Source organism: Monodelphis domestica, chromosome 2 (assembly GCF_027887165.1).
Source record: "Monodelphis domestica isolate mMonDom1 chromosome 2, mMonDom1.pri, whole genome shotgun sequence".
Classification (NCBI taxonomy): Eukaryota; Metazoa; Chordata; class Mammalia; order Didelphimorphia; family Didelphidae; genus Monodelphis; species Monodelphis domestica.
In genome coordinates this window covers 193,088,054-193,112,495 of record NC_077228.1, presented here as the reverse complement: position 1 = coordinate 193,112,495, position 24,442 = coordinate 193,088,054, and the positions used below count along the sequence as shown (strand labels likewise).

Here is a 24,442-nt window from a genome sequence, read left to right as displayed (position 1 = left end):
ATTATATGTATGGGTGAAATATATCAAGAATTTGAAACATTTAGGTTTTTTTTTCTCCATTTAAAGTGATTCTGATGTACAAATATCTCTTTCTCGGTCTGAGGGGAGCTGGGATTTGGGGAAAGAAATGTGTGAGGATAGTCCCTACCAAGACACTATCTGGTTCCAGTGTAATCTGGTTTCCAGTTAGGAAACTAATGGTCGCAGAACAGTCCTCCTCCTTAATGTGGCTTGGGGTGGGGGTATTGATATGTGTAATATCCCCCATGGCAATCTGGTTAAGCTTTGGACCCCTTCTCAGGATGATATGCTTAAAAACTGTAAATAAAATAGATAGGAATATAAAGAAAACCAATTACACTGAATTAGTTATTACATTAAAAAAAAAAAAGGTCTTCAGCCTCAAGGTTAAGAATTATTTTGCTAGATCCAAAAAAGGAATTCATCCTTTCTTTTCCTCCTAACCCTTAGTTCTGTTGAGAGATAGTACTCAAGGGGAAATGGGCATGAGATAGATGGGAAGTAGTAAGTAGTTGGCGTAGGTTTCCTTTGTCAGTGCTTCTGCCAGACCAGGAAATGGGAGATGGGAAGTAGACAGGCATGTGGGAAAAGGTGTGTGTGTGTGTGGGAGGGGGGGGGGGTGGATTGCTGGGAGGTTGTCAGAGCTCAGGTCTTCTCAAATTTGATATTAACCAGGGCTGCTTCCTGAGCACTGAAATGGGATCCTTTGCTCCTTCAGTTCCTCAGGATGGGGGGAGGGGGGGAAGAAGTCCCCTTTCCTACTGCTTAGGGTTGGATTTGGTGCCAAAAATTTTGATGCCTATTTCATGATCAGTATTATACAGGTTTCTTTTAATTCCTGAAAAGATTAAATCTACTTTATTGTGTGTTTTCCCTTTCTTCTTTATAACACAAGATCCAGTTGTTAAACCAAAGACAGAAAAAGAAAAGCTCAAGGAACTGTTCCCAGCACTTTGCCGACCAGACAATCCTACAGTCCGGGTACTGCCATCCTCTGAGGCTCAGCTTTTGGGACCACATGAGTTTTTAACAGATTTATACACTTCTCCAATTGATCTTATTGTTTTCATTCTTAGAAAATATGGCCCAAGAAAGTGATGATAGATAGTTAATTAAATTAGGGACCACAGGAAGCAATTAGTGATATGGAAAAGTTATGAGAATTGATGTTTAACAGCATGTGTGAAAAAGGACTTCTTTTTATTTGGTTACATAGTTTAATGTATATTTAATTTTTTTAGTATTCTGGTTTGTCAGCTTTGGTAAGAGAATGTGTATTAGAGACCTGGAATATTACCTAACTTAAAAGTAACCAGTTATCGATAGATATATTGTTTTAGAATTAGGCATGTTGCATTTCATTCGGATAATTTTGTGTTTCTTGGGTCTCGGGTTGATAAAAAAATTTTGCCATTAATTGAAAATGTTACAAATGTTAAATGTTACAAAGATAAGAAAGACTTTCTAAGAACTTTTATGTCTATCATCTAGGATAATCACATCTTAAAGTTGGAAGTTGCCTAGTTCTTCCTTTTCCCAGTGCTATAATCTCTCTGACCTTCTTGTTCTAGCCTTTCTAAATTAGCACATCATTTCAATGATGGGGGGGGGGTCACTTTTTTTTTTAAACCCTTAATTTCTGTCTTAGTAACAAGTCTTAAGTCAGAAGGGAAAGCTAAGTAAATGGAATTAAAGTGACTTGCCCAGGGTCACGAGGAAGTGTCTGAGGCCAAATTTGAATCTAGGTGGTCCTGATTTTCAGCCTGGTCTTCTCTCTACTATGCCAACCTCACTTCTTCATAGTTCAGCCAATCCCATTTGGTAATTATAACTAATTCCACATCTATACGACAACTTTTTAGACACTTGAAAAATAGCCATTGTATTCTATTTGAAGTCTTCTCTTAGTCAGACACTTCAAGTTTCTTCAGCCATTCTTCCCATGCCATTATTTCCATTGCCCTAATTATACAATCGTGCTGCTTGTCCTTTATGCTCACTCCATTTTGTTATGGGCCCTCTTAGAACAAGTGTTCTAGAAATGGTCAGTGTGTAGTAGGACCGTAAGCTTCCTTTATTACCAGTTGCTACATTTTTGTCCTTTCTCATCATTTTAAGTTATATTGGGTATTCTTTATGGTGCCTTTTTGGTTTTGTAGGCTATAACCTAGGGTAGATGCTTATAATGGAAAGAATGCTGACAGAGTCAAAAGAAAGGGATTCTGGGCATAGCCTACAACACATACTGGCAAAGTGACTTTGGGCAGGTTACTCAGATCCTCAATTTCTCTTGTCTTTAAAATGAAGCTAATACCAGCCTTGCCAACTTGCCAACTAAGGCAGAAGAACAGAAAGGGCTGGGCAATTGGAGTGAAGTGACTTGCCCAAGGTCACACAGCTAGGAAGTAGCTGAATCCAGATTTGAACCCAGGTCTCTAGACCTGACTCTCAATCCACTGAACCACCTAGCTACCCCCATGGGATCATAGTTTTGCTTTGTAGATGCCAACTTCTTAGGGCTGTTGGGAGCATTACATAAAATAACGGTGTGCTTTTGAATCAGTTAAATATTTTATATGAATATTAATTGCTTTGACTTTACCATATCAAAAGATCTGTGATTTCATCAGTGTAAACACTCCTTTCATGCAGGCAGATCTCAACCCATCCATGTCTTAATAAGAGGTTTCATGAGTTGCCATGGCCAAAAAAAATTAAAAACCTGATGGCCAACTTCTAGTGATGAGCCTCACTGAGCTTAGCCAGTAAGGCTAGTAGTCTTTGAATGGTAGGTGCACAGTATATTTCATGACATTCTTAAAAGTAGGGCCTGTCAGAGCTTGTGTTTCTCTCTGACAATCTCTGAAACCAAAGTCATCTCCATGCTGCCAACAGAGCAGCTCAGAGCAGGATTTTAGTGAGAATGTTCATCCTTGTCGGCTGCATTTTCTGATTGGTGTTTTTTCTTATTGTGCTTGTTTCTATAGACCATGCTTGATGAAGATGATGTCAAAGTAGCCGTGGATGTCCTCAAAGAGCTGGAAGCTCTAATGCCCAGTGCTGCCGCACATGAGAAGCAAAGAAATTCTGAACACTGGTACTTCTGTTGGTTTTTGGGGGGGGACCGTAGTTTTTTTTTTTAACCCCTTACCTTCCATCTTGAAATTGATACTGTGTATTGGTTTTAAGGCAGAAGAACAGTAAGGACTAGGCAATGGGAGTGAAGTGACTTGCTCAAGATCACCCAGCTAGGAAGTGGCTGAATCCATATTTGAACCCAGGACCTCCAGTCTCTAGGCCTGGTTCTCAATCCACTGAACCACCCAGCTGTCCCTATGGGGATCATAGTTCTGCTTGGTAGTCCAGACCAGATAAATTTCTGGGTCAGTCCTTAGGATCTGGTTTGGTCCTTCACTGTACCCTTCTGGCCACTTGTATCACCTTCTACTTCTTGCTGACGTATTTATAAGCAAATGCTAAGAAATTTAGGAAAGAGAAAGACCTGAAACAAAAGGACTTGAAAAAGAGAAGCCAAGCCAAATTTTGTCAATGTTAGCTTTCTGGTTTATTTTGGATGGTGGACATATACCAATATTTCTGACTTTCATAACATATGACCATCATATATGTTGATGTCATATATAAGCATGCTCTATATAAGGTCATCATAGTAATCTTATGTTGTAGTGTTAATATTTTATATGGAGGCATGTAGAATATTGTTATATTTTTATAGAGAGGTTTCACAACCATAAATTTGTGAAACCTCACTGTACTATTATTTGTCCAGTTATCCATTTATAATGTTCCTATTCTAAACTACCTATTTACCTCCCATTATAAACTAACTAACCCCATCTAACTTGATTTCCTTTACTGTCCTGTTCTTGTGGGGCCTATTAATAACATGAGATAGGATGTGTTGAATAATTGAAAATCTGGTTGTTTTCTGATAGCGACAGGGCAAAGAAGAAGAAACGGAGTCGGAGTCGAAGCCGAGACAGAGACCACAAACGAAGACATCGGTCTCGATCAAGGTCACGCTCTAGGACTCGGGATAGGAATAAAGGGAAATCCAGATACCGATCTAGGAGCAGAAGTCAAAGTCCTATCAAAGACCGTAAGGACCGTGATAAATATGGGGAGAAGAACAATGACAGATGGCGAGACAAACATGTGGACCGGCCCCCTCCTGAAGAGCCTTCCATTGGGGAAATTTACAATGGCAAAGTTACCAGTATCATGCAGTTTGGGTGTTTTGTGCAACTGGAAGGACTAAGGTAACAGCCAGGGCCTTTGATGTCTTTTCCAGTAGTAGGCAGAGTGTCTTTTGGGTTTTTTATATGAAAAAAAAAAGTACAGATATCCCAATTTATAGATGTTAGGGGTGCGACACCCTAGTGATCAATCCATGTAAAATTTTTTGGTCTTTCCTTCATACCAGAGAAGTCATCTGAATTTTTTTTTCTTTATGGGATGTTTACTATATAAATTTATAGTATTACAGATAAAATTTTTTAAAAATATATAGTTTTTATATATGTTATGCATTTCTAAACTTTTTCTGTGTCATCTGCTGGCCTTTGTGTGCCATCTGCAGTGTCTATGAAAATCCTAAAAAAATCCCATTTAATTTCTTATGCCAACCTGCAATATATAAACCTAGATGAGGAAAGTCATGTCCTGGAAGGGATACCTATATAAGTAGTTTGGTGGGAGATCCTTCTTTAATCCAATCAGTCTGCTTTGATCCATTCAAAGATTATTTGGGGACTAGCATACCCTGACAGAAGCCATCTCATCCTTTCTTCTCCTTCTGACAGGACTAGCTCTTTCCTTATTGAGACACATGTGGAAATGGAGCTTGTTTCTTTTTCCTCAGGGAAGGAGATTTGACAGCTTCTGACAGAATTTAAGCATCAGAGGAGAAACTTTTTTTAGGACTGTCCAAGAAATACATCTTCTTCATCTTTCTTTTGTATTGCACAGGAAACGGTGGGAAGGTTTAGTTCACATTTCCGAGCTTCGCCGGGAAGGCCGAGTGGCCAATGTTGCTGATGTTGTGAGCAAAGGCCAGAGGGTTAAGGTGAAAGTCCTGTCTTTTACTGGGACTAAAACCAGCCTGAGTATGAAGGTAAGGCAGGAGAGTTTCTCAACATAATTGAAGAGGTTTTTGGTAAGGGTGGTGGAATTGGGTACATTCAGACCTGATGCCCCTGAATATGTATGTGAGAGTGAAGTGAGCTCAGTGGTTTTTGTTTGCTTTAGGATGTGGATCAGGATACTGGAGAAGATCTGAATCCAAATCGACGCAGGAACCTTGTTGGGGAAACCAATGAGGAAACCTCTATGAGGAACCCTGATAGACCCACTCACCTCTCCCTTGTTAGTGCCCCAGAAGTAGAAGATGACACACTTGAACGGAAACGCCTCACCCGGATCTCAGATCCTGAGAAATGGGAGATCAAACAGGTGGGGGCTTTGTGTTTTCTTTACTTGGTTTTAATTAACAAGTGTTAGAGCCCACATTTTGTCCCATAAGTGGGAGTAGTAGGTTCTGTAAAAGAAGAAGGTGGGGGAAAAGGAAGGTCTGACAGCAACCCTACAGAATTGGAAGTAATTTCTTACACATTTGCACAGCTTTTTGCAGTTTATAAAAGACTTTCCTTAATATGGAAATAGATCTTGATCAATGACACATGTAAAACCCAGTGGAATTGCATGTCAGCTATGGGAGTGGGTTAGGGGGAGGGGAGGGAAAGAACATGAATCATGTAACCACGGAAAAATATTCTAAATTAACTAATTAAATAAAATTTAAAAAAAAAAGACTTTCCTACATGTTTTCATTTGATCCTCAGTAGATTGTAATCTCCCTTATAGATAAAAGGTTACAAGGATAGTAAGTGTCAAAATCAGGCTGAGTTCAAATGATTTTTTTCTATTTTCCCATTTGGCCCAATTTTGCTTTTCTAGGTGATTTCAATTAGTTGCTAAGTCCAATATTTTGTATATTTTTTGCCATTACTTCCCTTTCCCCCAATTACTTTTAGTTCAGATTTTAAGATGCTTTGTTAAAAAAGACCAAAAAGAACTAGGGCCTTGACTGTTTTTTTTTTTAAACCCTTACTTTCTGTCTTAGAGTCAATACTAAGTATTGTTTTCAAGGCAGAAGAATGGTAAAGGCTAGGCAATTAGGGTCAAGTGATTTGCCTAGGGTCACACAGGAAGTATCTGTGGCCAAATCTGAACCCAGGATCTCCCATCTCCAGGCTCATCTTTCTATCTGATTCAGGCCCTGACTTTTTTGAGGTGAAGAAGAAACGACTGCTCATCTTCATTAGAAAGCAGTATATTAATTCACCTTCATTCAGTCAGTTCCTATACCAGCAAACTATAAAAGTGCTGTTTGCTTTCTTTCCAGATGATTGCAGCCAATGTACTTTCCAAAGAAGAGTTTCCAGATTTTGATGAAGAGACGGGAATCCTTCCTAAAGTGGATGATGAAGAAGGTAATAAACCATTTGGGTTTGACTGAACTAAGAAAAATCAAGAGGGTATTTTCAAGGTGAGGTATATAGGACTAGCCAGTTTAAAGCTTGGTTTATCTTAGAAAAAGTTATTTAGGAAATGTTAAATACTCTCAGAAAAGTATTTTCAACTTGCTTGACTTCATGTAAAAATACTAAGGAGCAATTAGATTGAGATGTATGGCAGCCTTCTGCAGAAGATTGGTAGGAGGGGAACGAGGAAACTTTTTTTTTCTTTAGGTACCAGTTAGTTGTGATGCTGCTTTCCTTTGAACCTGATTACTTTTTAGGCTTTTGGCACAATATCCTTAAGAGATGGCAGTTTCTTTTTGTAAGTGATACCTAGGTTTTGGTGAAAGGAATCTGAGTTTATTTATTTATTTATTTATTTGTTGAGCCTTCTTTTTGTGGGGATTTTAGATGAGGACCTGGAGATTGAATTGGTTGAGGAAGAACCTCCATTCCTGAGAGGACACACCAAACAAAGCATGGACATGAGCCCCATTAAGATTGTTAAGGTGAGAAATGTTGAATTTAAACCTGGAAACGTCAAAGTTACTTCATTCTCTTGGAACAAAAAGAATACCGCCCCCCCCCCCTGCCCTGCTCCCCCCTCCATTTATTTATTTTTAGTGTAATTTTCTTTTTAAATTTTAAATTCCAAATACTTTCCCCTCCCTCTTACTTCTTCCCCACCCACTGTGAAGATCAAAAATATAAGTGTGTATGTATGTATATGTATCAGTTATACACATTAAATCATGCAAAACACATTTCCACATTAACCATATTGCAAAAATAAAATAATGAATAAGCAAGAAAATTATACTTCAGTTTGCATTCATAGTTCATTAGTTCTCTATCTGGAGGTGGATATCAATTTTTTATCATGAATCCTTTGCAGTTCTTTTATATCACTCTGTTGATCAGAGTGGCCAAGTCTTTCATAGTTGATTATCATCACAGTATTGCTATTACTATGCATATTGATCTGGTTCTTCTAATTTCACTTTGTATCAATTCATATAGGTCTGGCCATGTTTTGTCAGAAATAGCCTTCCTTTTCATTTCTCATAGCACATTAGCACTCCATCAAAATCATATTGCCACTATTGATGACTTCATCAATTTCCAATTCTTTGCTATCACAAAAAGAGCTGCTAGAAATATTTTTGGCCAGTTTTCTGACCTTTTTTTACCATCTCTGGACTGAGAGCTTCTTAAGCTGCTGTTGCTGCCACTATCAAAATACAGTCTTGAAACTGGTTATTTTATCTGTATAAACTGTCACCTTTGGAGATGATGCTGCAGCTAGACATTTCCCAGGAAGCAAGTTCTGATGAATTCTGAAGATGCCAACTTTTAGTACATTTTGTCATTCACATTTTTTTTCTTACTGTTACTGAGAATAGTTTCAAAAGGTTCATTTTGTTACCAAAAGGTAAGCCACATTTCAGTTCAGCAAACTTTTTCTCCGTGCCAACTAGGTGTGGAACAGGTGCTGGGAAGAGATATAGTTTAGATATGATGTCCCTGTTTTGGGGGAACTTAAGGGAATTGAAGACTAGACTGCTTGAGTGGGATAGTACCTCAAATGAGATTTCTCCAAGTTTTTTCTTCTACTCTCCTAGAATCCTGATGGCTCCTTGTCCCAAGCAGCAATGATGCAGAGTGCTTTGGCCAAAGAAAGGAGAGAACTCAAACAGGCCCAACGTGAAGCGGAGATGGACTCTATCCCTATGGGACTCAACAAACACTGGGTGGATCCTCTACCTGATGGTATGACCCTGGGGGAAAAGGGTTATTAGAAGTTCTCTTGTTGATACTCTCAAGGTTAGAAGAAAGCCAGGAATGACCCAGGTTGGAAGTTAATGTCTCTTATTTTTATTGTTGAATTTATCCAGTTAAAATATGATCATCTTTGTAATGATTTAAAACTAAAGTCAAGCCTTTGTTGATGAGGGTGGTGTTCCAATATTTATTTGCCTGGAGAATTGTTCCATAGGCAAGGTACCTACTTTATTTTTTGCTACTGGAATTGAATATTTTCTTTTGATTTTTTTTTATCCCACTACCATTTCCCAAAAGCTTTAAAAAATTATGAAAAAACATTTGATTGAGTAGAGTAAAATACTGCCTTAAAGGCTTTCTATCCATAATAAAAATAATTCTAAATGCATAAATGACATAACAATACAAATAACTGGTTACTCTTTCAGTGTCTATCTCCTTATAAAATGAGATAGAACATAAAATGAGAGGCTATATCCTCTCTAAAGGGGCTTGTGGAGCTGGGATTCCCATTGGAAAGTGGCTCATATTTGTTGTGTTCAGCATTGTGCTGATTGTATCTAGCCCTAGAATATTGCAGAGCCTCCCAGGAGAGAGCTCTTACTTCTGAAGAGTTTAACCTGCCTATCCACATTGGAAAAAAACAGGTAGATGAAGAATGTATCTTGCCCAATCTTGATCTACAAGGTGTCCATCTGTGTATGCATCTGGACTGGTAGAGAAGCCCGGATTGGCTTTGGGAAATTACCTTCAATGAACTAGACTTCTCTTGGAAAAAGGCCCGTTTTTTTTTTAAGTTGATACTCTTCCAGTGTTGTAGGCTACCAGACAGGAAATGCAATCATTTCTAGAGTTGAAAATGAGTATCATACAGAGTATGAGTAGGTATATATATTTTAAATACTTAACAGTAACTTATTCCCCCATATAGCTCTGTAACAAAACAAAAACAGTTAACAAAAGAAATGGACACAGCAGCAGTGACAGGCAGCATATATAGCAAATCCAGACTTCTTTTCAGCATTCATTTTCTAGAACCAAAATTAGACATTTTCTATGTAAACTGAAGCCTGCTATCTATTTGTGTTGTTGTCATTTATATCATTATAGTCCTTGTCAGTATTGTTTTTCCGGTTCTAGAAAGCTAAGCTTTAAGAAATCAAACTAATAATTAGATTTGCAGGGACTTCAGTTTAACTGAGACAACAACGGTGTGTGTTGTCCTCAACCTGTCATGTTAGTCTTTGTACAACAAACCCAGCGGTTGTAGGCATTTTTGAGAATTTGGTGACTTGCTAAGTAGTTTGTTTTTCTCTCTAGTGGATGGGAGGCAGATTGCTGCCAACATGCGGGGCATTGGGATGATGCCTAATGACATACCTGAGTGGAAGAAGCATGCTTTTGGGGGCAACAAAGCATCTTATGGTAAAAAGACCCAGCTGTCAATCATTGAGCAGAGGGAAAGTCTCCCCATTTTCAAACTCAAAGAGCAGCTTGTTCAGGTGAGAAGTCGTTTTATGTCCAAGTAGGGAAGGAGTTCTAAAGAGTAGAGGCCATTTGAGGGCAAGATTATCTGGAAGAGGGCATGTATGAATCTAAGAATGGTTTTCAAAACATGGGGGGAGACACACTTAAAGAAATACGATTTAAGTTTGAAAGCATTTTTTAAAATCAGTGACTCATTACAAAACCTGTTCTCTATTGAAAATAAAAATGGTTGCACCTGGGAATGAGCAGAGGTCTCATTTGCTAGGACATTGTGCTAAGTGGACCATAGTCCTGGACTATGTGAACTTAGTACTGGACCATAAGTTAGAATGAAAAAATGACCACTGAGTCAATCAGGGCAAAGAACTTGTGTTTCTCTCAAATGGGGATAACAATTTATATCTGTTTCTAATTCATCTTAGGCTGTTCATGACAATCAGATCCTGATTGTTATTGGAGAGACTGGTTCGGGGAAGACAACACAGATCACACAGTACCTTGCTGAGGCAGGTTACACCTCCAGGGGGAAAATTGGATGTACACAACCTCGAAGGGTGGCGGCAATGTCAGTGGCCAAAAGAGTATCTGAGGAGTTTGGTTGTTGCTTAGGCCAAGAGGTAAGAAGGCAAAGAAAGCTGCTACTGTTGAAGGACCTGGTAAAAAGCTGGGTGATCTCATTTTTACTGTGTTCTTCTATTATCAAGTAAAATGTTATCCTGGCTATGCAGGGCAACCAGTTTCCCTGTGTACCTTGTTGGTAACTAGCATGAAGATTACAGTGAGAAGGAAATTTGGTTTTAAGTAGGAGGTTTTATTTCTTGTCTGTTCCAGGTAGGCTACACTATTCGTTTTGAAGACTGCACCAGCCCAGAAACAGTCATCAAATACATGACAGATGGGATGTTGCTCAGGGAGTGTTTGATTGATCCCGACCTTACTCAGTATGCAATCATCATGTTGGACGAGGCTCATGAGAGAACAATTCACACAGATGTTCTCTTTGGATTGTTGAAAAAGGTATCTAGACAGCTCCTCGTGGTGCTAACTTCCAGCAGTTGGGAGCAGGATTGGTGGGAGGTTGGGAGAAAGAATTGATCTCCCAATAGTTTGTGAAAACCATCCTCTTTTGGTTGTGTATGTTAGTATAACCGAACTCCCTTTCTTTTTTAATAGACAGTGCAAAAACGGCAAGACATGAAGCTAATTGTTACCTCAGCCACATTAGATGCTGTGAAATTTTCCCAGTATTTCTATGAGGCTCCCATTTTCACCATTCCAGGCCGAACATATCCGGTGGAAATTCTCTACACTAAAGAACCTGAGACAGATTACTTGGATGCCAGCCTGATTACAGTCATGCAGATCCATTTAACTGAACCACCAGGTGAGAGGGTGGGACTCTTTTTTTGCTTTTAGGCTAACCTATCTGACTATGTATGTTGTCTCTTTTCCCATGCTATCACTGATCTCTTAAAGGGCAAAGCTTTCATGTTGGCCAAGTGAAAAATGTAATTGCTGGCCACTGGTTGACTTTTCTGATTTTGTTGCTCTCTGTCTAAATACTCATTCTATGCAGGTGATATCCTGGTATTTCTGACTGGTCAGGAAGAAATTGATACAGCTTGTGAGATCTTGTATGAACGCATGAAGTCTCTGGGACCTGATGTGCCTGAATTAATCATCCTCCCTGTGTATTCTGCTCTACCAAGTGAGATGCAAACCCGGATCTTTGACCCAGCTCCTCCTGGTAGCAGGAAGGTAGTATGAAGTTGATTCATATTGCTTATATCTCTGACACTTTTTGAGTAGCCATGTTGAGAGCTGCTTAAAGTTTATTCATGCTTTGTCTGTTAATTTCCTGTTCTTTTGGTCCACCTCTGACCTTCTGATTGATCCTCAATCTTCTTTGCTAGATCTCCATCCAAGTCATGCCTGCTCACCATGGTTATTCTCCCAAGGCTCTAAACTAGGACTTTTGTCTTTCTGCTCTTCTGTTTCCCTTGATCTTATCATCTTCCATAAGTTTAGTGATCATACATCTGTGCAGATGATTCTCAGATCTTTCATGTCCCTCTTGATTTACAGGGCCACATCCACTAGCTATCTGCTGGACATTTTGAGCTGGATATCCTACAGCTGTCTGAAAGTTGATATGACCAAAGTAGAACTCACTACCTTTCCCCCCAAAACCTACCTTCTTCCAAAAGTTTTCTGTGACAATTGAGGGCATAGCCATTCTCCCAGTCACCCTACTTTAACAAGCTTGGTGACAGACTTGACTCCTCACTCTCATTCAGCCAATATATCCAGTCAGTTGCTTATCATTTCTACTTGCATAACATTTCTCACATACGTCTTTTCTTTCCATTTACACAGCTACCATCTAATTCAGGATTTCATCACCATATGGACTATTATTGTAGTCTTTTTTTTTTAAGTAAAACTTTTATTGATGTATTTCATCTTTATATAATTTCTATTTCCCACTGTGATAATTATATGCAATATCCCATACCTTTGGTCTTTCATGTAGGAGATGGTTCTTCTACCTGATGGTTCACCAACCTGACCTCTTTGGGGTCAGGTTGGTGGTTACAATAGTCATTGTGTATATATTTTTTTTGGTTCTGCTTACTTTACAGTTCATGTAGATCCCAGCTTTTCTGTATCCTTCAGATTCACAGTTTCTTATAGCATAGGAACATTCCATTATGCTTGTATTTTTAGCCATTCCCAAATCAACAGGCATCTACTCTTTTTTCCTGTTCTTTTGTAATATCTTTTTTGAGGATTTAATTTTTTTTCCAATCAGCAAAAGGCTGACCCTCTTGCCCCCAATTGAAAACAGAAGAAAAACAAACCCCCTGTTAAAAACATTTGTTTGTCAAGCAAAACAAATGTTTACATTTTGTTTATCCTAAATAAATAAATAATATGTAATATTATTATAAAATATAAATAACATAAAAATAAATGTCTGTATGTGTATGTGTAATATATACATATGCATACACATGTGTAGAGAGATGTGAAGGTACAGAATGGGATGTGTGTACATGTAAACACACATACATGCATGCATACATACATGTATCAGAAGGTGGATCAGTAGTCATCTGGAACCAATCATTCCTCTAGAATCTTTGTTGGTCATTATGTTGATTAAAGTTCCCAAATTTTCCATTATATTAATTGTAGCCCTGGATCTTTTCACTTTGTTCTACGTAAGTTCATACAAGTCTTTCTGGGTTTCTCTGAAACCATTCTCCCTCCCATCACATCTTATTGCACAATAGCATTCCATCGTATTTATATACCATAACTTGTGCAGCCATTCCCTAGCTGATGGACACCCCTTCAGATTTTCATTCTTTGCCACCTCAAAAAGAGCTATTAGTATTTTTGTACAGTCTTAGGGGTTGGTTTTTTTTTTGGTGTAGGATTAATCTCTTCCTTAATTTATCCTTCTTTTAATTTCCCCTTCTCCCTTCTTTTTTCCTTCTCACCTTCTAAACTTCTATTTCTCTGTTGAGTAAAATGTATTTCTATGTATATTTATGTGAGTGGGTGTTTTTTTTCCTCTTTGACTAGTTCACATGAGAGTAATGTTCAAGTTCCAGCCATTCCCTCCTCTTTCTTTTTATTGTATAGACTTCTACTTGTCCATCCCAATTTTGAGATAATTTTCTGTTACCTTCCTTTCCTTTCTTCCACCTAGTGTATTTCTCTTTCCATTCTTTTTTCCTAAAAATTATTTTTTTGTTTGTTTGTTACATTAAAGTTCCCAGGTATCTCCCCAATTTTGCTCCCCACACTAGAGCAGGCATCATTTAACAAACAAAAAAATGGTATGTACAAAACTGTCTTGTTTGTTTCTGTTTATCATTTCTTTTTCTGCAGGTGAACATTCACAAGTTATTTTTCAAACAGTATTTCTGTTGCTGTATATATTGTTCTTTCTCCTCAGCCAGTTAACTCCAGTGGCTTCCTATTACCTTCAGATTTAGAATAAAGTCCTTCTTGGCATTTAAAGCTTTTTACCACTTGACCCCTTCCTACCTTTCTAGACTCCTTACTCTTTATTTTCCACTCAGCTGCATCCAACCTTTTGACTGAATCTGCTTCCTTATCTCTGCATCCTGGAATCCCTGATTTCCTTCAAGACTCAGGACAGCTTCCCCGGGGACTTTCCTGGGCCCCATAGTTGCTTAGTGCCTCCCCTCCAAGCTCACCTCGCATCTCATCTATATTTGTATTTTGTATGTACCAATTTAGTTACATGTTGTCTTCCCCATTATTAGAATGTGCACTCCAGGAGGGTTGGGTCAGTGCCTTTCTTTGTATCCCCAAGGCCTGGCACAGTTCCTGCCCCATGGTGTTAGACCTTAAAAAGTGTTTGGTGATTGATTGATGGCAGCTGTCTTTTCTAAGCATTAAGTTTCTGTGTTGAGGCAGTCTTTTGGGGCCAGTGTGATGCTGGCATGCTGTAAGCTGTGCTATAGCCTCCTAGCAGTGACTTTTCCCAAGGCATCATCTTTTATTAGCTAGGCTTCTGGGTAGAAGAATTGTGGCAGTGCCAAAGCGAGACTAATAACCTTTTAGATCATGTATATTGCTGTACCCAGCTGATGAGATTTCTCAACCTCCTTTTATGGTTGGAAAATTTTCTCCCATGTTCCACATATGTGAAAAGCCCATTTTGTAGTTTAGATGTCCCTGAAGGCAAGAGAAAAATCTCCTTTTGCACTGGGTAATACAATACTAGAAAATCTTTGCTTTCCCAGGGCACTGGAAAATTAAAATTTTAGTAATTGGCATTGGGTCTTGACAGTGAGCTAGATAGCAATTTTATCTAAGTAAAATGGTCTTTGATCAGCTTTGGTATTTTCCTTCCCCCTCCTTGTCCTTTTTCCTTCTAGCTTAGGGATGATTTTTTTTCTTCCTCATAGAACTTGTGAGCTAGAAAGGACCTCCTCCTCCCTTCCCCCTGCCATCACAGGCAAGGATCCCCTGATCCTTCCCAGATAGAATTGTCTTTGTAAGAACCTCCAGAGGGGAGATGTGGGTATTTCTTTGACTAGTGTCCCAGTGTCTCACACCCTATTGAGTTGCAAAGTTTTGCATATCTGCATGCCCTTTGAACAGAAAACAGCTGGCCACAGTTAGTTGTGTTTTCTCACCTGCAGGTTGTAATTGCTACCAACATAGCTGAGACTTCTCTGACTATTGATGGGATCTACTACGTGGTGGACCCTGGGTTTGTGAAGCAGAAAGTGTACAACTCCAAGACTGGGATCGACCAGCTGGTGGTGACTCCCATCTCTCAGGTACACAGACTCTGCCTTCTTAGGAGTGGAGGTCAGCTCTCAAATGGGACTCACCAGCAGACTGGGGGCTAGATGAGATAACTGGCTTTTTCCAGCCATACCTTTTAAGCTGGATAAAGGAGTGTTTGGGTGATGGGATGGAGTTTGTGAGTTTTAAATCTACAGTCATGTTTTTCAGTTTCAAAAATTGTAACACTTTTCAGAATTATTACCTTGGATTCTACCATGCTCCAGTCTAGTCTACCTAGGTGAAAGAACACATTAAACAAATACATAGATAGAAGTGACTAAGACCCTGATAATTTATGGCAGATTTATTTTCCCAGTGATTGTAACATTCTGCTAATCAAATTATAATAGCTAAGGACCATCCATAGTTGAGAAGCAGATTGATAAATTGTCTGCTATAATGACCATTTCCTATTTCATTGGAACCTTTGTATACTATTGAGGCCTCCCAGGAGTTGTTCAGAGAATCACCCTACTTTAGTCAATTGAGTATCATTCTAAGGTGCTGCCAATTCTGGTATTTTTCTGGATTGTGTGGGCCAGATGTGAGCTAAAAGAACTTGGGTGACCCAGACAGTCTTCTCTCCAGTCCCACCATGACTGCCTTTGGTTTGTAGCTACAGCAGAGGTTTGCTCAGCCTGGCACTTTCTGTACTTTTGCTACTCAGGCTTAGAGACTGTCCTTTCAGAGCAGCTCTCTTGCTCAAGGTGTCTTTGCCAGGTGTGGACTTCTTTACCACCAGCCCACAGCTGGTGCTGTGGGTGTGGAAGCCAGTCTTACCCTCCATGGAAGCTGCTTCATTTGGGATCATTCAGAATATCCTGCTGTAAAGAGGATGAGATTTAGGGTATTGGTAGTCTTAGAAACAATCTCCATGGAAGTGGAACAAACAGAGTTCCATTTATGATTTTACTACCAGCTCGTTTTTTACTTATAATGATTTGCTTTCACTTTGATAGCAGTTGAACAGGTGTGCTATTTCTTCATGTTCACCTTTCTCTAGGCTCAGGCAAAGCAGAGGGCTGGCAGAGCTGGGAGAACAGGGCCTGGAAAATGTTATAGACTCTACACAGAACGTGCCTACCGAGATGAAATGCTGACCACCAACGTGCCTGAGATCCAGAGAACTAATTTAGCCAGCACGGTGCTTTCTCTCAAGGTAGATATCACTATCCCATTGCATGGAGAGTTGTTCACTTGTTTAATGGTGTCTAATTCTTCGTGACCCTGTGGAATGTAGCATAGTATAGCTGTGCTGTTCATAGGGTTTTCTTGGCAAAGATATTGGAATGGTTTGCCATCTCCTTCTCCAGCTCATTTTATAGAAGAGGAAACTAAGGCAAATAAGATGAAATGATTTGCATGGAGTCTCACTGTAATTGAGGCTGGAATTGAACTCAAGTCTTCCTGACTCCCAGTCCCCCATTTTATCTACTGAGCCACATCCAAACATGGGTATTAGCACAACCCAATTATAAGGCTTTTAGTAAATTAGCCTCAATTTTGTGAATTTTGTTAAAAATTCCAATAACCTCATGAAATCAAACCCTTTGGAGTCAGATGCAAATGGCTGGAAAAAGCCAATTATCTCAACTAGTCCCCAGTCTTTTGTTTTCTTATGATTACAGTGATTTGGTCATTTGACTTTAAAGGACTTCAGTTAATAGCATTGAAAAATGTAATTATCATCAAATCATGATCTCTTCTAATTCTTAATCTATAATACTATGTCAGTTCAGTTTCTTGAAGAATCTTAGTTTTCAGGCTCTTTTCTCATTCTTTTGAAAAGTCAAAGAAAATAAACTAACACCAAAGAAAAATTAGAACTAAGCTGTAGGATCAGAGTACAGACTGGTACTTTGGGAGCTTGGTTTTCATTCTGAATAATTTCTTTTCCTCTCCTAGTCCCCTGTGGAGAGCTTCATTCTCTCTTGGCAGTGGCAGCTGCACGAGTAATTTCCCAAATGATGGCATCATCCCCACGACAGTTGATGTTACTCTGGAGCCCTGTCACTTTATTGGTGCAGAGTGCTCCACTGCAATTTATTATTTATCCTCTGTGAGAAAGGGGGAGGACAGCTTCAGGAGAAAAAAAGATCTACCCTCCTCTCTGTTGTCCTAGCAAAGAGGCATTTATCTATTCAATGACCAAAAAGATAGTGTTCATTCAATAAGACAACTACAGTGAACATAAATCGTGAGGACTTTAGGGAATAGAAAAGAAATAGAAAACATTGGATCTATCTTCAAGGTTTTTAAAGGCCAACTAGAGAAATTAAATAAGAGAGTGTACTGTCTTTTCACAGAAATGGTTTTTGAATTTCTATAAAATTGCACACTTTCCTGAAGCTTTAATTTTGTCAGGGACAAAAATCAGAATTTCTGGAACGTAGAGTGATGTCCTTCCTTGTTCTAACCTTTGGACACCTATGACCTAATTGGCCTGTTGGCCACTATTAATTTCTTTGATTGTCTTTCTCTTTTGTACTTGAGGAACCCAGGCCTTAAAAGGGAAGCATCTGCATGCCTGCTTTGTCTCTGTAAGTAGTCTGTGGGATGCCTGGTGAATGGGGTGATGGTGTTTTTCTACCTTCCAATCCAGGCCATGGGCATCAATGACCTGCTTTCCTTTGACTTCATGGATGCCCCCCCAATGGAGACTCTGATCACAGCCATGGAGCAACTGTACACATTAGGAGCCCTGGATGATGAGGGCCTGCTCACCCGTCTGGGCCGAAGGGTAGGTTTCAGGCTCTGCCTCATAGCCACTCCCCCCCCTCCCCAATTCCATGGGCCTTATTTCCGAAAGTCTTCTTTGTTCCAGTTGTCTGTCAGTGAACACTCGGGGTACTCTGGGTGGCAGGGGTAGGAGGTTGGTTTCAATTTCAGACTACAGTCTTGAGCCTGCAAGTTTTACCTAGTTTTCAGATACCATTCAGGAGTCTTGCTTTATATCTAGAAGAAGCTGCTTCCTTTCCCTAGTTATTGGGGTCAGAATTGACCCCCCAGTGGGGGTTTTATGGGCTGAATGCTTAAATTTGACAAATTGCCACTTGCCTCCTGACAGCAGTTTGTTCTTCTGCTCTTTGCCACTTTCAAACCATTGGAAGCCAAGTCTGAGTGAGGGCATGTTTCAGGGCTATATTTCTTCTCTCTCCACCCTTCTAGGGAGTCCTTCCTGAGAGGAAGCAAACACAATTTTTCTTTCTCCCTCTAGATGGCAGAGTTTCCCCTGGAGCCAATGTTGTGCAAGATGCTGATCATGTCTGTGCATCTAGGCTGCAGTGAAGAGATGCTCACCATTGTGTCCATGCTGTCAGTGCAGAATGTCTTCTACAGGCCCAAGGTGTGTGTGGGAGTGCAGGCCTGCATTTTCAGTGACTCCCCTTAGTGGCTGTCTTTGTGGGGGCTCCTCTTGTGGGAGGCCTGGAGCAGTCCCTTGGATCTGGATTGGGTAGGAATGAGTATCTATTGTGAAGAAAAGGATAATCTTGTATTCCATTGATTGACAGGATAAACAAGCCCTTGCAGATCAGAAGAAAGCCAAATTCCACCAGACCGAAGGTGACCACCTCACTCTTTTGGCTGTGTACAATTCTTGGAAGAACAACAAATTTTCCAACCCCTGGTGTTATGAGAATTTCATACAGGCTCGTTCCTTGCGCCGAGCCCAGGATATCCGTAAACAGATGTTGGGCATCATGGATAGGTGATTATTTTTTCCTCTCATTCTCACCACACAAAACCCAGAAGCATTTGTTGCAGAATCTTTTGGTGTGACTTGCCAGAGTGAGTACTTTCTGTATAGGATTTTTGCCCTTCTAGGCCCTACATATTCAGCTGCCAACCTTTCTTTCCCCACCAAGAAAAAAAAGCTTCAAACCAACTTACCTTCACCAACAAATCTATCTCTTAATCTACTCTATTTTCTTATGCCTGTTCTTTTGTTCTAGGGAAGTGTGATAATGCAGATTTTTTACTTTAAGATCCCCCGAAGAAGGACAGATATTTTTTTGTGCCTACAAAATAATACTTTTACAAACCTAAAGAAAGTAACCAGTCCAGAATTAAGACCTTGAAAGTCAAAATTCTTATCTTGGGAATGCACTTAAATGACTAGGGCTTACACTTTGTTCAGTCTATAAAGCAGCTGTCCCTCTTTGGTGATTAGTGTTAGAAGTGAGGACCTGCTGGTCATCTGAGAGAGAGATTGAAGAGGAGAGGAGAGATGAGAAGAAGGGTGGGAGAGGAGGAAAAGACAAGAGGAGACAGGGAGATAAATTGTGTATGTGTGTATGTATGTATGTACATGTACATGTACATGTACACATCTGTGTGTGGCAGGGTGTCTGACCCAGTCTCCAGGAGTTTGGTCCTATGTCTTTCTCTTGTTTTCCTTTGTTCTGTTACCTAGACATAAGCTGGATGTGGTGTCCTGCGGCAAGGCTACAGTCCGTGTACAGAAAGCCATCTGCAGTGGTTTCTTCCGAAATGCTGCCAAGAAGGACCCACAAGAGGGCTATCGAACTTTGATTGACCAGCAGGTGGTCTATATTCATCCCTCCAGTGCTCTCTTCAACAGACAGCCGGAATGGTAGGCCAGCAATACCTAATGTAGGGCACACTAGATGGAGAAGGAGTCCTCCCTGCCCATTCTGGGTCTAAAAGGACAAAACTGATGGAATCCTGGCTGTAGGGGAATGTTGCCTTTCACAAGAAGTCTCATTTCTGTCATTATTCACAGATAATTGTGTGGACCCCTGCACCTTCTGGATAGATTTTATTTTAAATTTACATAGCTGAAATAGTTATTGCTATATTCTCTCCTAGCACTTCCTCTGATCCTATTTCTTTCTTTCTAAAAAAAAAACCTTCTCTCAGAATCAATACTAAGTATCAGTTCCAAGACAGAAGAGTGGTACGGGCTAGGCAGGTGGGGTTGAGTGGCTTGCCCAGGGTCACACAGCTAGGAAGTGTCTGAAGCCAGATTTGAACCCAGGTTCTCCAGACTCCGGACCTGGCAGTCTGAGTCACCTAGCTGTCCCTAGACCTGCTATTTCTCAAGAGGATTAGAAACATAACTTTGGCCTCTACAAGTCTCCATAGGGAAATCATATTTTCTTCCAGTGTTTAACAGCCTGGTTTCTCTGAGGCTGTGGATCTCTGGATGTATTCATATTGGGATGATCATTACAATTCACCATGGGAGTGATCCACTCATTAGCAAGACAGACAAGTTTCTTTGATTCAGAAAAAAAGCCAGATTCTACCAGAACAAAGAGAATGCATAGAAGTCATAGAGAATGCAGTATCACATTAATGATAAGCAAAGATCAGTGGAATAAGGATCAAAATAAAAATCCAAGGAATGCCTGTACAAGGGGAGGGTTTTGTAGGTTTTGTTGTGGACCATAAGTACCCAGTTTTGAGTCTTGTGCTCATCTCTCCCCAGGGTGGTATACCATGAGCTGGTGCTAACTACCAAGGAGTACATGCGGGAGGTCACCACCATTGACCCCCGGTGGCTGGTGGAGTTTGCCCCAGCCTTCTTCAAGGTATCAGACCCCACAAAGCTCAGCAAGCAGAAGAAGCAGCAGCGGCTTGAGCCCCTGTACAACCGCTATGAGGAGCCAAATGCTTGGAGGATCTCCCGGGCTTTCCGGCGGCGGTGACAAGGGAGCCACAGTCACACAAAGTGCTCAGTTCTGGGTTCCCCCTGTGGGATAAGAGGTCCAGGACTCTAGTGACTTATTTAAAACTCACTTGGGCTGAGAGACCCCAAAACCAAAGGAGGACATCCTGAACTTGACTCTCATTTCTTTCCTTGTGGTGAAATCTTCAGAAGGCAAGAGCCCACCTGGCCTTGAGATACACTCAACCCTCTTGGCTGGGTCCATCGTGGATCCTGTGAAGGACAGGTATGTAGCACCTTTTTCTGCACAGCTGGATTAAGAGGAACTGCTTTCTCTTTTCTGAACAACTCATACTACAAGATCTTTGGACCAAAGGGCCCTAATATGCCAAGCACTGAAGTCCTCACCCATCAGCCCAGTGCTTTTTGAAGGCTTAGCAGCAGTGTCCAAGTATCAGTGCCCTGGCTGTCTGTCTACTCTCCAACCTGTTTCTTCAAGCTTAACCCTTTGGAAATATATATTTGTTTATTTTTAAATACATATGTATATTTTTTTTCTGCATTTGTTTCTTTTAGATAAAATGTTAATATGTTGGCAAGTCTTAGTGAAATTTAGGATCTGTAGCTTGGGGGAGCACATGGTAAAAGATTCCCCCTTCTTCCTCCTCCCCAAAACCAAAGCCTTTGTGCCTGGGCCGGGCCTGGGCAGGACACACATTGGGCTGGGAGTCTTGTCTTTCAGCACTGTCTCTAGCCTAGCTAAGAACTCTAGGTCACCTAGTGATTAACCACATCCATTCCACAGAGTGCTTCAGTCTAGGGGTCTGAGTAGTTACAGATGTTGGATACAGAGGATTTCCCCCACTACAAAATGTGTAATGTGTCTTATTTCCTCTTTAAAAATGCTAGGTGACATCACAACCTTTTATTTAATTTCCACCCCCATCATCCCCTTCCACAAAACAGACCCAGTATTCCTCCAGGAACTCTTGTAAATTTTAACAAAGAGGCTTTTTGTAGCAAAACACACATATCTTTCTTGGAGATGGTTTGTGGATGCCTAACAGCTGACTTCAAGCCCTTCTGAAGCAGCCCTGAATTTCCTCTTTTTCCTTGCTCACCTTTCCTAGGTCTTTGCTTAGATTTGCCACATAATATGCTTGTTCATTCTCCAGTTACAGTGCTGCCCCATTTGAATAGTTGGTAGTACCAGTATGAGGCACTGACACTGTGAAAACTGCTTTTGTATGTTCTAGAGGTGCCAAGAGATAGAATGGGCTCCCCAAAAGCAACCTTGCATGAAGAAGTCAAGGCCCATGGTGTGTCCTAGAATGTTTTGGGTGTAGTGTCTGCCTCTGGCCAAATCTTTGGTGTCCAAAGGCATTACTGATCTTTAACTGGCCCTAAATTCTCCACATTGGACTTAAGGTGGTTATTAGGAACCTATAACAGTTCTTTCAAAGAGAAACATCTCTCCCCAAGGGCTGTCTTGTTAATGGGCTGCTATGCTTCCTTGGCTGGCTTTGCTTCCCCTCTTGTCCATTTAGGAAGGGTGGACCAGATTTAAATATGTAAAGACCCTGAATTCTTAGGAGTCAGAGATTGGAATACTGACTTTGCACTTTGTGAGACCATGGGGTTGTGCATTACTTCATAGGGCCTTAGTTTCCTTTTTTGTCCCTTACTTTCTGTTCCAGTAGCAGCTCTAAAATAGAAAGGCAAAGATTAGGCAAATGAGGTTAAGTGACTTAACCAGGATCACACAACTAGGAAGGGTCTTGAGGCCAGATTCAAACTTAGGTCCTCCCAATTCCAGGCCTGGGGCTTTAGCCACTGAGCCACCTAAGTTTTGGGCCTTCCCCCTACCCCAGTGATTCCTTTTCAGGTAAATGAGAAAATTATACTTAGATGATCTCCAAAGTTCTTTCCAGCTCTAAATCCTTTGGTCTTCTCTCCTGCTAACTTGTTGGGGAGCAATTGTTGAAACCAGGCAGTATGACATCATTATTTTCCATTTCTTTACCTTCCTTCTTGCTCACCTTTCTTTGTTTGCCCCTAAGAGTTGCTGTTTACTCCCTGAAAGTCCAGACCACCTGCTGGGGAACAGACTCCATTTAGAAATTGCCTAAGGCCAAGGGGGCAGGAATTATTTAGAATGTTGGGGAAGTGTCTGGCCACCACTTCTAACCTCAGCCCCCCACTAGGTTCACCTTTTCCTTTTCTGTGTGGGGAGGATAAATGTTTGAAACTGAAGGATCCTGAGAAGTTTGGGCCCTGAAGAAGCTAGAGATTGTGCTAGGTTCACCTTGGAATGGTCCCACAGAGAAAAAATTGGCTTGAGGGCCTTAGGAACAGAGACCTCATATGTTGTGTAAAGCTTATATAGTGAGACTAAGAGGAGGCCTGACAAAGAACAGCACAGCTCAGAAACCTTTCTCCCTATTTGTTTCCCCCTAGACTCGGCATTATGATGGAGAGCAAGTCAGGTGTTCCTAGACAGAGTTGGAAGTATACATACTCCATCATCCTACCTTATGGTCATTTGGAGTATCGAATCCCCTTTCCCTGCACAGTACTGTTCTGATAGAAGGTGTAATATATGACTTTCTTATCATTGGTGGGAGGAGCACAGCTTGGCTGACCACCTACAGAGTCCAGAGACAGCTGATGGTGGTTTGGGTGGCCACGCAGAATGCCTCCTGGCCTCCGGCTCTGTGTGTGTTCCAGTAACCTCCTCTTGGACAGTGGGGGTGAGACACAACCTCGTGGCCTCCTCAGCCCTCACCCACGCCAGGGGCCCTGCTGAGTCTACAAGCCCTTCTGACCTTCCTTCAGGAAAGATCAACATGGATTGTGGAACTGGGGCCTGTGTGGATTCCTTCCCCTGAGCTGCTTCCCCACCCCTTCCATTCCAGGACAGAAAAGTGCCCCCAGGAAGAACTCTGGTCCAGATTGGACTGAGGCTGCTTTACAATGGGGCGCTTGTTTCCCTTGGCTCAGTTTGTTTTTTTTCCTGACATTGGGTGATGGCTGGAGAAAGGATATGGATCCCATGCTGTGAGCTGGAATCTTCCTGGTTATGAAAGTCTATTATTCTCAATGGCCCAGCAGGTACCCTTGCTTGGGAGTTTCCTGCTCCTTTCATCTGATTTGTGTTGTGTATGCACTTGTGTCTGCATATGCATGTGGATATTAGATCTCAGTGGGGTGTAGGCAGGGCTTCAGAATCCTCTGGCCCCAGCCTGATTTCACTCGACCCACAGTAACCTTGCTTTGACCACCTTTGCTGTATCTGAGATGATCATTTCCTCCCAATAGACTTCTACTTATTTGGTCAAGCTTCTCAAAGTTGAAGTAGAGCAGTTGAAGGGTGGGCCATGAGCAGCAATGGCTAATCCTACAATTAGCTTTTTCATGGGGCAGTGATCAGCAATTTAATTCAGACTTTTGACTTTCTTCCTCTACTCCTTCCTATCTGCCTCTCTGTATTTTATTCCTTTCTCATTTTCTTACTCCCCTCAGTGTAGCTTTTGTCCATCATGTGGCATGGATTTGTATTTCGATTACTTGTATCTATTAAAAGAAGTTTTGTTTTCTGTCGTGTATGTTTTTTGAAGCAAATGAATATGAAACTTTATATAAA

The 24,442-nt window shown here is 40.8% G+C and overlaps 1 protein-coding gene across 2 annotated transcripts in view; it reads left to right on the top strand.

The window, feature by feature from the left end:
• DHX8 (DEAH-box helicase 8) overlaps window positions 1-24,395 on the top strand; it is a 28,680-nt gene extending 4,285 nt beyond the window's left edge. The window contains exons 4-24 of one of the 2 annotated variants that reach the window (XR_462039.3): window positions 917-1,002; window positions 3,009-3,118; window positions 3,978-4,301; window positions 5,011-5,155; window positions 5,290-5,493; window positions 6,446-6,533; window positions 6,972-7,069; window positions 8,183-8,330; window positions 9,663-9,844; window positions 10,253-10,447; window positions 10,662-10,847; window positions 11,004-11,214; window positions 11,407-11,588; window positions 15,017-15,157; window positions 16,171-16,326; window positions 17,770-17,907; window positions 18,385-18,513; window positions 18,680-18,876; window positions 19,582-19,761; window positions 20,620-21,085; window positions 23,257-24,395. Coding sequence is in view for 1 of the 2 variants with exons in the window: in XM_001362968.4 (XP_001363005.1) it covers window positions 917-1,002; window positions 3,009-3,118; window positions 3,978-4,301; window positions 5,011-5,155; window positions 5,290-5,493; window positions 6,446-6,533; window positions 6,972-7,069; window positions 8,183-8,330; window positions 9,663-9,844; window positions 10,253-10,447; window positions 10,662-10,847; window positions 11,004-11,214; window positions 11,407-11,588; window positions 15,017-15,157; window positions 16,171-16,326; window positions 17,770-17,907; window positions 18,385-18,513; window positions 18,680-18,876; window positions 19,582-19,761; window positions 20,620-20,839 (3,320 nt within the window). In the remaining variant the exon portion in view is untranslated. Of the gene's footprint in view, window positions 1-916; window positions 1,003-3,008; window positions 3,119-3,977; window positions 4,302-5,010; window positions 5,156-5,289; window positions 5,494-6,445; window positions 6,534-6,971; window positions 7,070-8,182; window positions 8,331-9,662; window positions 9,845-10,252; window positions 10,448-10,661; window positions 10,848-11,003; window positions 11,215-11,406; window positions 11,589-15,016; window positions 15,158-16,170; window positions 16,327-17,769; window positions 17,908-18,384; window positions 18,514-18,679; window positions 18,877-19,581; window positions 19,762-20,619 lie in introns of both variants that reach the window. The other variant, XM_001362968.4, reaches the window with a different exon arrangement.
• Window positions 24,396-24,442: the final 47 nt, after the last annotated feature.